The 13056-nt window shown below is 47.2% G+C and overlaps 1 protein-coding gene across 4 annotated transcripts in view; it reads right to left on the bottom strand.

The window, feature by feature from the left end:
• Positions 1–11239: 11239 nt before the first annotated feature.
• LOC140402506 (pancreatic secretory granule membrane major glycoprotein GP2-like) overlaps positions 11240–13056 on the bottom strand; it is an 82908-nt gene continuing 81091 nt past the window's right edge. For all 4 annotated transcript variants that reach the window (XM_072490364.1, XM_072490362.1, XM_072490365.1 and 1 more), the window contains exon 9: positions 11240–12502. In XM_072490364.1, coding sequence (XP_072346465.1) covers positions 12437–12502 — 66 coding nt within the window. In that variant the 3' untranslated portion in view covers positions 11240–12436. The remainder of the gene's footprint in view (positions 12503–13056) is intronic.

Below are 13056 nucleotides of genomic sequence, written 5' to 3' on the forward strand. Positions count from 1 at the left end.
CAGACTGTTGATGATAGTGACCCCCAGTAACTTAAAGCTGTCAAACATCTCCACTTCGGTGCCATGGATATCGGCGGGGATGTGCGTTGTGCTGCGCTTCCTGAAGTCGATGATCAGCTCATTGGTCTTTCCAACATTTAGAGAGAGTTTGTTTTCTGTACACCATGCAACCAAGTGATCAATCTCCCTTCTGTAATCTGATTCGTTGTTGTTTGAGACACGACCCACCACAGTCGTATCAACTACAAACCTATAGATTGAATTGGCGTTGAATCTTGCCACAGAGTCGTGTGTGTATCCGGAGTAAAGTTGAGGACTGAGCACACATCCTTGCGGGGCCCCGGTGTTGAAAACACAGAAGAGAGTTATTAGTAATTAGTAAATTGGTTATAAGTAATCATATTAACGCTTTGTACCATGAAAGGGAATCAGAAAACCAGATATCATAGGTGCCCAAGGGGGATATTGTAAGAAGCAAGGAACCTATCAGATGAGGAGGAACCAGGCTGCAACCTCCCACCACCAATGGGACACAGGCGCCGACCGGCTTGGACACAACAACGAGCCCAAGGACAACCCCCAGACCCGAATGTGATGAGCAAATGACTGGCCACACAACTGGACACGGGTCAGTCCTGACCCCCACTGACGGATTAGGGACAATGGAACCTGGATATGAACATGTAAATGTCATGATCAATCTCACCAGCCGACATATCCCGGCCTCTTGCTGTGACATGAGCTATTGGTGCCCATGGAGAGGGAAATTTTGGAAGGGACAGCTCTGAAAATGCGTAAGCGACAGACAAGAAGCCTGGTGGCGTTGGCGGTTGGAGGATATGGGGCAGGAGTGTCAACGATAAACTCCCTTGGCATTGCAGAGGTAAGTGATGAGATAGAGCGTATGAAAGGACAAGTGAGAACTGAGGTCAGAGGGCGTATACCAAGACACCGATACAGCAGCAGATCTCAACGAACAAGCCAATAGGTGAGTATGGGAAAGCTCAAACAGTTCCAACCATTTCAAGGGACCATTAATGAATTAATCAATAGACAAGTTGATATTTCAAAAGAAATACACAGGTTGCAAATGTGCAGCATCTCTGTAATACAACTGCTTCAGAATCCCCAGATTAACCTCTCCCACATTGATCAGCACCAGGGCTCATTGGGTGAGAAACAATCAATTGAAGGCTTGGGTAAAAATGGCCCACCAAGATCCGGATAATAACCCCACCCTCCTAGTGGGGATGATGATGGATATTCCCGAGCGGAGGAGACTAGCACTCATGAGCTCCTCCGGGTAAACAATGTGGGACACTATGGGAGTGGGGTGTTAGGCTGAATGAGGCCTCTGAAAATGAAATCAACCTCAGCCAATGCAAATGATGTGGAGGCTTTGTAGAGGGTGCGGAAGCGGTCTAGGAGGATGTTGCTTGCTATGGAGGGCATTAGCTATGAGGAGATGTTAGATAAACTCAGTTTTTCTCAGTGGATTGACGGAGGTTGAGAGGCGACCTGATAGAGGTCTACAAGATTATGAGTGACATGGACAGAGTGGATAGTCAGATGCTCTTTCCTAGGGTAGGAGACTCAAATACAAGGGGACATAGGTTTGAAGTGCGTGGGGAAAAGTTTAGACCAGATGTGCGAGGCAAGTTTTTAGCACAGAGGGTGATAAATATTGGAACGCGTTGCCTGGGGAGGGGGTGGGAACCGGTACAATAGGAACATTTAAGGGGCAACTAGACAAATCTCTGAATAGGGTGGGAATGGAAGGATACGGACTCCGTAAGTGCATTGGGTTTTAGTTTAGGCAGGTACCATGGTCAGCACATGCTTGGAGGGCCGAAGGACCTGATCCTGTGCTGTATTGTGCGTTGTTCTTTGTTCTAACTGGTTGTGTCCAGAGAAGGACATTAATGCAGAAGACTACTGCGGGTACACTACATGCGAGGAATGCACATGAGCAGTAGATGGGACCAACCAGACTGTCCTAAATAGCGCAAAATACATAACTTACTGTATTGTAATCTCACAGAGCGAAGATGCCTCGTCCTAATATTATTCTGGCCAATTTAGCTGAAACAATTAACATTGGCGATCTCCAGTTTATCCCGGTTGACGATGAATGTGGACTGAAAATGATGACATTGAGCGGAATGATAATGACCAACATAATCCACGGCTGTGCCCAGAAGGAACTACCACACATACCGCAACAAGAGCAGACTGGACTGAGCTCAAAAACAGAGGCTCTGGAATAAAGAGCAGGAGCAGATTAAGACGCACGAGCATGGCTAAGGAAATGTTTAAATCCCAGAGTTTCTTCAGCAAGATCTGGAATTGGGGACTGAATACCAATATCCACCCATGGATATGAATTCTATCACACGTGGTTGTAATCTTGTAGTCACGTGTCCTGATTGTGTTCATTGTTGCAATATGTTGCCTCAAGCGACGAATCAGGAAATGGTAAAGGGAAATGTGTCCCTGAAATATCGAAGAACTGCTGTGACTATTGCCCATTAGTACTTCCAGCCCTGAGCCCAAGCTCCACAATATCAGTCTGTCTATTCAATAGCCTATTCTTAGGTGAACCAAGAGCCAGATGAGGGGACTGAAGGGGTGTTCTGGGCAAAAGACCATTCGATCAAAGTTGCTGGGACATGTGGCACATACATAGGCAAGTTTGTTACACAAAGTCTAGGAAATCAACAGTAGAAAATGTATTCCCTTAGCAGAGGCAATTGTAGCAATTATTAACTATTAAATATATAATCTGAAAGAATTGTAGTAATGAAACATATACATTTTTGTAAACAGTAAAAGGCTCACATGGCAGAACGGGATTAAGCCAACTGAAGTTAGCCACATCCTTCAGGGACGAGGAGTCACATATAATACAGTCTGGTCAGCTGAAAGCATTTTTTATCAGCAGCCCCAGACAGCACTGATGGATAGAGACAATAGCTCCAGTCAGGGACCAGGCTGAGACAGGACGGGCTGTATATACAAAAAAACGAAGAACTGCAGATGAAGGGTCTGAAAAACATCAAGAGAGTATGGGTAAAACGCTAAATGCCAACGACCTAATCACACAGATCCAAGCTACCGAGAGGCAGAGGTCCATTGGTCAATGTATGCATCTATAACAATAATGATTGGAGCATGTCCAGCCAAGGTGGGCTACCAGTCTTTTGAAAATGGCATTTTGAAAATTGGATGCAGTTGAACCGTGATGTCACAGCCTGCAGGTAAGTGATTGGCTGGTGACTGGTAAGTAGTTTTTCTTTTCCCTGAGGTGTTATCGTGCGGGGCGCAGTGGCTGCTGAGTGAATGCTTGCTGAGAAGGGGAGTAATTTTTTAAAAAACTTACTGTTGGAAGTTTCCAGCTGAATCCAGTCGGAGTGAGGACAGAGTGACTGCTGGGTAAGTAATAAAGATTTAAATTGTTTGCACATGCCCATAACCGCTGATTGCTGTTCTTGTATGGGATGCAGTAGTTGCTGGTTAAGTGTTTTATTTTTACCTGTATTTAAGTTGGGCAGTTCCTAAACCCTAGACACTACACTTGTACTGTCCCCCAGACTTCCACCTGTTTTAACATAGGGGGTAGAGTGAATAACAGGTAAGCTCTTTCTTTCTTTTTCTTTTTTTTTATCTAGAGGGGATGGCAGGGAAGGCAGTGCAATGTTCCTCCTGCAGAATGTTTGAGGTGAGGGACGCAGTCAGTGTCCCTGCTGATTTCACCTGTGGGAAGTGCACCCATCTCCAGCTCCTCAGAAACCGCGTTAGGGAACTGGAGCTGGAGCTGGATGAACTTCGGATCATTCGGGAGGCAGAGGTGGTCATCGATTGTAGCTTCAGGGATGTAGTTACTCCGAAGAATCAAGATAGATGGGTGACGGTGAGAGGGGCTGGGAGGAAGCAGTCAGTGCAGAGATCCCCTGTCGCCGTTCCCCTCAGTAACAAGTATACCATTTTGGATACTGTTGAGGGGGACGACCTACCAGGGGTAAGCCACGGTGAACGGATCTCCAGCACTGAATCCGTCCCTGTGGCTCAGAAAGGAAGGAGGGGGAGCAGGAGAGCAATGGTTATTGGGGACTCGATAGTTAGAGGGACAGATAGACGGTTCTGTGGCAGCGAAAGAGACTCACGGATGGTATGTTGCCTCCCGGGTGCCAGGGTCCATGAAGTCTCGGACCGTGTTTCAGAATCCTTAAGGGGGAGGGGGAACAGTCACAAGTCGTGGTACACATCGGTACCAACGAAATAGGTAAGAGAAGGGACAGGGATTTAAAACAGGAATTTAGGGAGCAAGGGTGGAAGCAGAGAGGCAGGACCAACCATGTTGTCATCTCTGGTTTGTTGCCGGTGCCATGTGCTAGTGAGGTGAGGAACAGGGAGAGAGTGCAGATAAACACGTGGCTGCAGGGATGGTGTAGGAGGGAGGGTTTCAGTCACGTGGATAATTGGAGCACATTCCAGGGGAGGTGGGACCTGTACAGACAGGACGGTTTGCACCTGAACCAGAGGGGCACCAATATCCTTGGAGCAGCACGGTAGCATAGTGGTTAACACAATTGCTTCACAGCTCCAGGGTCCCAGGTTCAATTCCGGCTTGGGTCACTGTCTGTGCGGAGTCTGCACATCCTCCCCGTGTGTGCGTGGGTTTCCTCCGGGTGCTCCGGTTTCCTCCCACAGTCCAAAGATGTGCAGGTTAGGTGGATTGGCCATGATAAATTGCCCTTAGTGTCCAAAATTGCCCGTCGTGATGGGTGGGGTTACTGGGTTATTATGGGGATAGGGTGGGGTGTTGACCTTGGGCGGGGTGCTCTTTCCAAGAGCTGGTGCAGACTCGATGGGCAGAATGGCCTCCTTCTGCACTGTAAATTCTATGACACCCTGGGAGGGAAATTTGCTGCAGCTCTTCGGGGGGTTTAAACTAATTTGTCAGGGGGCTGGGAAAACGAGCTGTAGTCCAGAAGCCAGTGTTGAGAGTAGTGAGGTACTGAGGAGGGTATCAAGGTCGCAGGAGTGTACCAGCAGACAGAAAGGTGTGTCGACTTCAATGCAAGGAGCATCCGGAATAAGGTAGGTGAACTTGGAGTATGGATTAGTACTTTGGACTATGATGTTGTGGCCATTACGGAGGCATGGTTAGAACAGGGACAGGAATGGTTGTTGGACGTTCCGGGGTATAGATGTTTCAGTAGGAGTAGGGAAGGTGGTAAAAGAGGTGGAGGAGTAGCATTGTTAATCAAGGATAGTTTAACGGCTGCAGAAAGGCAGTTCGAGGGGGATCTGCCGACTGAAGTAATATGGGCCGAAGTTAGACATAGGAAAGGAGCGGTCACGTTGTTAGGAGTTTTCTATAGGCCCCCAAATAGTAGTAGAGATGTGGAGGAAGAAATTGCAAACAGATTATAGATAGGTGTGGAGGTCTCAGGGTAGTTGTCATGGGTGACTTTAACTTTCTAAATATTGATTGGAACCTCTATAGGTCGAACAGTTCGGATGGGGCAGTTTTTGTACAGTGTGTGCAGGAGGGTTTCCTGACACAATATGTGGAAAGGCCGACAAGAGGGGGGGCACATTGGATTTGGTACTGGGTAATGAACCGGGACAGGTTTGTTTGTGGGAGAGCACTTTGGAGATAGTGACCACAATTCGGTGTCTTTCACTATTGCAATGGAGAGGGATAGGGCCATACTGCAGGGCAAGGTTTATAATTGGGGGAGGGGTAATTATGATGCGATTAGGCAAGAATTAGGGAGCATAAGATGGGAATAGAAACTGTCAGGGAAAGGCACAAATGAAAAGTGGAGCTTGTTCAAGGAACAAATACTGCGTGTCCTTGATAGGCATGTCCCTGTCAGGCAGGGAGGAAATGGCCGTGTGAGGGAACAATGGTTCACAAAAGAGGTTGAATGTCTTGTCAAGAGGAAAAAGGAAGAGGATGTAAGGATAAGAAAACAAGGTTCAGTTGGCTCGCTTGAGGGTTACAAGGTAGCAAGGAATGAGCTAAAAAAGGGCTTAGGAAAGCTAGGAGGGGGCATGAGAAGTCCTTGGCCGGTCGGATCAAGGAAAACCCCAAGGCTGTTTACTCTTATGTGAGAAATAAAAGAACGACCAGGGTGAGGGTAGGGCCGGTCCAGGACAGTAGTGGGAACTTGTGCATGGAGTCTGAAGAAATAGGAGAGGCGTTGAATGAATACTTTTCTTCAGTGTTCACCAAGGAGAGGGGCCATGTTTTTGAGGATGAGAGTGTGATACAGGTGGGTAGGCTGGAGGAGGTAGATGTTCTGAGGAAGGATGTATTAGCAATTTTGAAAAACCTGAGGGTCGACAAGTCCCCTGGGCCAGATGGGATGTATCCAAGGATTCTTTGGGAGGCAAGGGATGAGATTGCAAAGCCTTTGGCTTTGATCTTTGGGTCCTCACTGTCCACGGGGGTAGTGCCAGAGGACTGGAGAGTGGTGAATGTTGTTCCTCTGTTCAAGAAAGGGCATAGGAATGACCCTGGTAATTATAGGCCAGTTAGTCTTACTTCGGTGGTCGGTAAGTTAATGGAAAAGGTCCTGAAGGATAGGATTTATGACCATTGGAAAGATGCAGCTTAATCCGGGATAGTCAACACGGATTCGTGAAGGGTAAGTCTTGCCTCACAAATTTGATTGAATTCTTTGAGGAGGTAACTAAGTGTGTAGATGAAGGTAGAGCAGTTGATGTTGCACACATGGATTTTAGTAAGGTGTTTGATAAGGTTCCCCATGGTCGGCTCATGAAGAAAGTAAGGAGGTATGGGATAGAGGGAAATTTGGCCAATTGGATAAGTAACTGGCTATCACATAGAAGACAGAGGGTGGTGGTGGATGGAAAATTTTCAGACTGGAGACCAGTTACCAGCGGTGTACCACAGGGATCAGTGCTGGGTCCTCTGCTATTTGTGATTTTTATCAATGACTTGGAGGAGGGGGCTGAAGGGTGGGTCAGTAAATTTGCTGCTAACACCAAGATTGGTGGAGTAGTGGATGAGGTGGAGGGCTGTTGTAGGCTGCAAAGAGACATTGATTGGATGCAGAGCTGGGCCGAAAAATGGCAGATGGAGTTTAACCCTGATAAGTGCGAGGTGATTCATTTTGGTGGAAAACATTTGAATGCGGATTACAGGGTCAACGGCAGGGTTCTGAGGAATGTGGTGGAACAGAGAGATCTTGGGGTTCATGTCCACAGATCTCTGAAGGTTGCCATTCAAGTGGATAGAGCCGTGAAGAAGGCTTATAGTGTGTTAGCGTTTATTAACAGGGGGCTTGAGTTTAAGAGCCGCGGGGTTATGCTGCAACTATACAGGGCAGCACGGTCGCACAGAGAATAGCATTGTGGCTTCACAGCACCAGGGTCCCAGGTTCGATTCCCTGCTGGGTCACTGTGTGGAGTCTGCATGTTCTCCTCGTGTCTGCATGGGTTTCCTCCGGCTGCTCCGGTTCCTCCCACAGTCCAAAGACGTGCAGGTTAGGTGGTTTGGCCATGCTAAATTGCCCTTAGTATCCAAAACGTTTAGGAGGGGTTATTAGGTTATGGGTATAGGGTGGAAGTGAGGGTTTAAGTGGGTCGGTGCAGACTCGATGGGCCGATTGGCCTCCTTCTGCACTGTATGTTCTATGTATGTTCTATGTATGACCCTGGTGAGACCACATTTGGAGTATTGTATGCAGTTCTGGTCACCTCATTATAGGAAGGATGTGGAAGCATTGGAAAGGATGCAAAGGAGATTTACCAGGATGTTGTCTGGTTTGCAGGATAGGTCTTATGAGGGACGGTTGAGGGAGCTAGGGCTTTTCTCTTTGGAGCGGAGGAGGATGAGAGGCGACTTAATAGAGGTTTATAAGATAATGAGGGGGTTAGATAGAGGGGACGTTTACAGACTATTTCCTCGGGTGGATGCAGCTGATACAAGGCGGCATAACTTTAAGATTCAGGGTGGGATATAGGAGTGATGTCTGAGGTAGGTTCTTTACTCAGAGAGTGGTTAGGGTGTGGATTGGACTTCCTGCTGTGATAGTGGAGTCGGCACTTTAGGGACTTTCAAGCGATTATTGGATAGGCACATGGAGCACACCAGAATTACAGTGAGTGGGATAGCTTGATCTTGGTTTCGGACAATGCTCGGCACAACATCGAGGGCCGAAGGGCCTGTTCTGTGCTGTACTGTTCTACGTTCTGTGTATAGCTGCCGAACGAAAAACAATGTAAATTCAGAGTTAATCTGGAACCTGCCCCAGATTGCTCTCCCAGGTATGTGCGGCAAGCTTTAAAACTAAAGAATGTATTTAACCAGAGTTGCTGTCTCCGTGAGTCCTTGTGTCGGCTGAACCGTAATTAAGAAGCAAAATCCCCCACGTGAGAGGCAACTTAACCCTTAGTCTATCAAAAGGCTCCTACACGTGGTAAACACGGCTTTTCCCACCATCACCGTCAGTGGGATAAACACGGCTTTTCCCACCATCGCCGTCAGTGGGATAAACACGGCTTTTCCCACCATCACCGTCAGTCGGGTAAACACGGCTTTTCCCACCATCACCGTCAGTGGGATAAACACGGCTTTTCCCACCATCACCGTCAGTGGGGTAAACACGGCTTTTCCCACCATCGCCGTGAGTGGGATAAACACGGCTTTTCCCATCATCACCGTGATGGGATAAATACTGCTTTTCCAACTCATCGTCACCCTCAGCCAAATTCGGGAAAAATTCAGCCTCAGTCTCCATATTTAAACGAGGATGTGCATGTATTGGAGGTGGAACAGTGATGATGGATAGATTAATCGCTGAGATTCGGGGTAGAGTAAAACTGTTGATATTGTCTCAAGATCAGAGAATAAAACATACACGATTCCGTGAGGCGTTTGTTGACACTGAGAAAGTTTTTCTGGTGGTCTCGGAATCTAATCCACGAGAATCAGACTCAGGATGAGAGGATTATAGTAACCTTGCTGTGCAGAAGCAGAATCACAGATCTCTGAAGACAGCAGGACAAGTAGATCACAGCGCCAGGGACTCGGGTTCGTGTTCAACCTTGGGTGACTGTGTGTGTGGAATCTGCACGTTCTCCCCTTGTCTGCGTGGGTTTCCTCCGGTTGCTCTGTTTCCTCCCAGAGTGCAAAGATGTGCAGGTTAGATGGATTAGCCAGGCTAAATTCTCCATTAGTGACCAACAGGTTAGGTGGGGTTGCAGGGATAGCACGGGGGATTGCGCAGAGGTAGGGTTCTCTTTCGGAGAGTCAGTACAGACACGCTGGGCTGAATGGTGGTCTTTTTCACTGTAGGGATTCTATGATCATTTAAATCGGAGATGAGGACAAATTTCTTTTCAAAGTGTTATGGATCTTTGAAGATCTCCACTCCAGAGAGTTGTGGAAGCTCCATCTTTGAAGAGTGGGAAAGAGAGATTGTTGTTCTCAAAATTCAAGGATGTGCGAGGGCAGTTTTTTACACAGAGAATAGTGGGTGCCTGGAACTCGCTGCTGGATGTGGTGGTGGAAGCAGGGACGATAGTGACGTTTAAGGGACCTCTTCACAAATACATGAACAGGATGGGAATAGAGGGATAAGGACCCTCGAATTGAGGAAGTCTTTAGGTTAGGGGGCAGCGTGGTCAGCACAGGCTTGGAGGGCCGAAGGGCCTGTTCCTGTGCTGTACTTTTCTTTGTTCTTTGTTGGGAGTGGCCAGGAAAGTCGAGGTGAAGCCCAAGGTCAGCATGATGATTTTGAGAGGTAGAACAGGCTCGAGGGGCTGAATGATCTCCTCCTGCTCCTATATCTTGTGTTTTTCAGCCTTGTGAACAGCGACATTTCATCAGCAGAAAACTTGGCAAAATGGCCAGACTGAGAGAGGAAGATGAAGCAGGTAGAGGACAGAGGCACAGAAAGATCCCACTGGGAGGAACAAGCCTAACATCAGTATCAGCGTCAGAATAAACTTCAATCTGGACCAGGATGGTTTTCACTCCCAATCGGATCATAAGAACATAAGAACTAGGAGCAGGAGTCGGCCATCTGGTCCCTCGAGCCTGCTCCACCATTCAATGAGATCATGGCTGATCTTTTGTGGACTCAGCTCCACTTTCCGGCCCGAACACCATAACCCTTAATCCCTTTATTCTTCAAAAAACTATCTATCTTTATCTTAAAAACATTTAATGAAGGAGCCTCAACTGCTTCATTGGGCAAGGAATTCCATAGATTCACAACCCTTTGGGTGAAGAAGTTCCTCCTAAACTCAGTCCTAAATCTACTTCCCCTTATTTTGAGGCTATGCCCCCTAGTTCTGCTTTCACCCGCCAGTGGAAACAACCTGCCCGCATCTATCCTATCTATTCCCTTCATAATTTTATATGTTTCTATAAGATCCCCCCTCATCCTTCTAAATTCCAATGAGTACAGTCCCAGTCTACTCAACCTCTCCTCGTAATCCAACCCCTTCAGCTTTGGGATTAACCTAGTGAATCTCCTCTGCACACCCTCCAGTGCCAGTACGTCCTTTCTCAAGTAAGGAGACCAAAACTGAACACAATACTCCAGGTGTGGCCTCACTAATACATTATACAATTGCAGCATAACCTCCCTAGTCTTAAACTCCGTCCCTCTAGCAATGAAGGACAAAATTCCATTTGCCTTCTTAATCACCTGTTGCACCTGAAAACCAACTTTTTGCGACTCATGCACTAGCACACCCAGGTCTCTCTGCACAGCAGCATGTTTTAACATTTTATCATTTAAATAATAATCCCTTTTGCTGTTATTCCTACCAAAATGGATAACCTCACATTTGTTAACATTGTATTCCACCTGCCAGACACTAGCCCATTCACTTAGCCTATCCAAATCCCTCTGCAGACTTCCAGTATCCTCTGCACGTTTTGCTTTACCACTTATCTTAGTGTTGTCTGCAAACTTGGACACATTGCCCTTGGTCCCCAACTCCAAATCATCTATGTAAATTGTGAACAGTTGTGGGCCCAACACTAATCCCTGAGGGACACCACTAGCTACTGATTGCCAACCAGAGAAACACCCATTAATCCCCACTCTTTGCTTTCTATTAATTAACCAATCCTCTATCCATGCTACTACTTTCCCCTTAATGCCATGCATCTTTATCTTGTGCAGCAACCTTTTGTGTGGCACCATCTGTACATTGCTCCAACAGAAACACCTTTCACACCTTGTGGTCAAGAATTTATAGATTTATTGAGCACACACTTCATGCAATAACATTGAAACACCCGCTTAACCGATCAGCCCACATGTGATGGTGAGGGATTCGAACATCTTACACTTCTCAGCTTAATATTCAGTGAAACAAACTCCCCACAATCCCAATCCTCAGGACAGTCGACTGCTTCATTCGAGACCTTTCTGACCACAGGTTTGTGGCTGTGAAAGTCCATTAATGGGAAGCTCACAGACCTGATTGTGTAATAGAAACAAGAGACAAACCAGTGAGCTGTAAATGCTGAGGCGGTCAGGCAGTAACTGTGGAGAGAATCCCAGTTACTGTTTCAGGGTCAGGAGCCAAAGCATTGCGCTCAAACAGGAATCTGGGGTTTTCTCCACAGCCGCTGCCTGATTGGCTGAGAGTTCAGTGTCTGCAGGAGTTTTCCCGGATATTAGTCCTAATCACGGCTCGCTCACACGAGCAGGTTCCCAGCTTCACGCTGCACAGTTGTGACCAACAGGACATTTCCACCGGGTCTATTGGTTGACATGAGTGAAGGTGGGAACACATTGCTCTCTGCTCCATCAGGAATATCGCTCCTCCAGATAAGGAGGATCTGATTGGACCCACCACATATCAGAAAAGCTGATTCCCTCCCTTGTTTAATAGGCTCCTGGGATCAGTTATCAAATATTTCACTTTGATCAACAGAATGTGTTCCTGTGAAGGAAACAAGAATCCTGGATTTAATTCTGTCCCAACAACACCATTGTCGAGGAACCCTGAGGGAAAGGATGATCTCTACCCAGAGGTTGTGCTGGGATTCACTGTTGTCTGGACACCCATTCTCGCTGCTGACAAATCTCTGAATTCAGCAACTGGACACAGATCTTTATAAAATCCTCTCATTCAGCAGACGGTTAAAAAGGGTCATTTGGGGTCAGTCTCTGTCCCACAGCCCAGTGGTCAGGAGTTCCAAATGGAGGTTATACTTCCCTATTCCACAAAGCAAAAACTAAAAGCTCCCACATTCCCCAATATGAAGAAGAATCAATCACGATGTAACATTAACACAGCGAGCGATTAACCCTTTGCTCGCTGCTGAACATTGGAAAGCTATTACTGAGCGAAGCTGTGAACACACAGGTCACTAGGTGCTCACTGGTACAATTCATCACCCTCAATCTTCTGGAGCAGCCACAGCCCAGAGCTAATCGTCTCCGACACTCAAATGAAGGTCCAGATCCGGGAATCGATTCCTGAGCGCCAGCTTCAGCTACATCACAGACAGGAGAAATGGTTAATATTGCAGTGAGGGTGGGGGGGATTGTGGGGTAGTGTTTGGGGACAAAAAGCCACCTTCACTGCCAATCACTGGCTGGAACGGCACAGGCTGTAAGGAACGGGGCAAATTGCTGCCAATATTTGAAACGGAAAGATCCGAGGGAGAAATGGATTCAGGGACAGACAGTGTGGGAGAGGCTGTGAGAGTAACAGAGAAAGTGGGAGACAGGATGAGGCAGAGAGATAGACTGGAGTGGAAAGAAGGAAGGGATCAGGGGTGAGCTAGCAAGGTGGATACAGAACTGGCTAGGCCATAGAAGGCAGAGAGTAGCAATGGAGGGATGCTTTTCTAATTGGAGGGCTGTGACCAGTGGTGTTCCACAGGGATCAGTGCTGGGACCTTTGCTCTTTGTAGTATATATAAATGATTTGGAGGAAAATGTAACTGGTCTGATTAGTAAGTTTGCAGACGACACAAAGGTTGGTGGAATTGCGGATAGCGATGAGGACTGTCGGAGGATACAGCAGGATTTAGATTGTCTGGAG

Source organism: Scyliorhinus torazame, chromosome 25 (assembly GCF_047496885.1).
Source record: "Scyliorhinus torazame isolate Kashiwa2021f chromosome 25, sScyTor2.1, whole genome shotgun sequence".
NCBI lineage: Eukaryota > Metazoa > Chordata > Chondrichthyes > Carcharhiniformes > Scyliorhinidae > Scyliorhinus > Scyliorhinus torazame.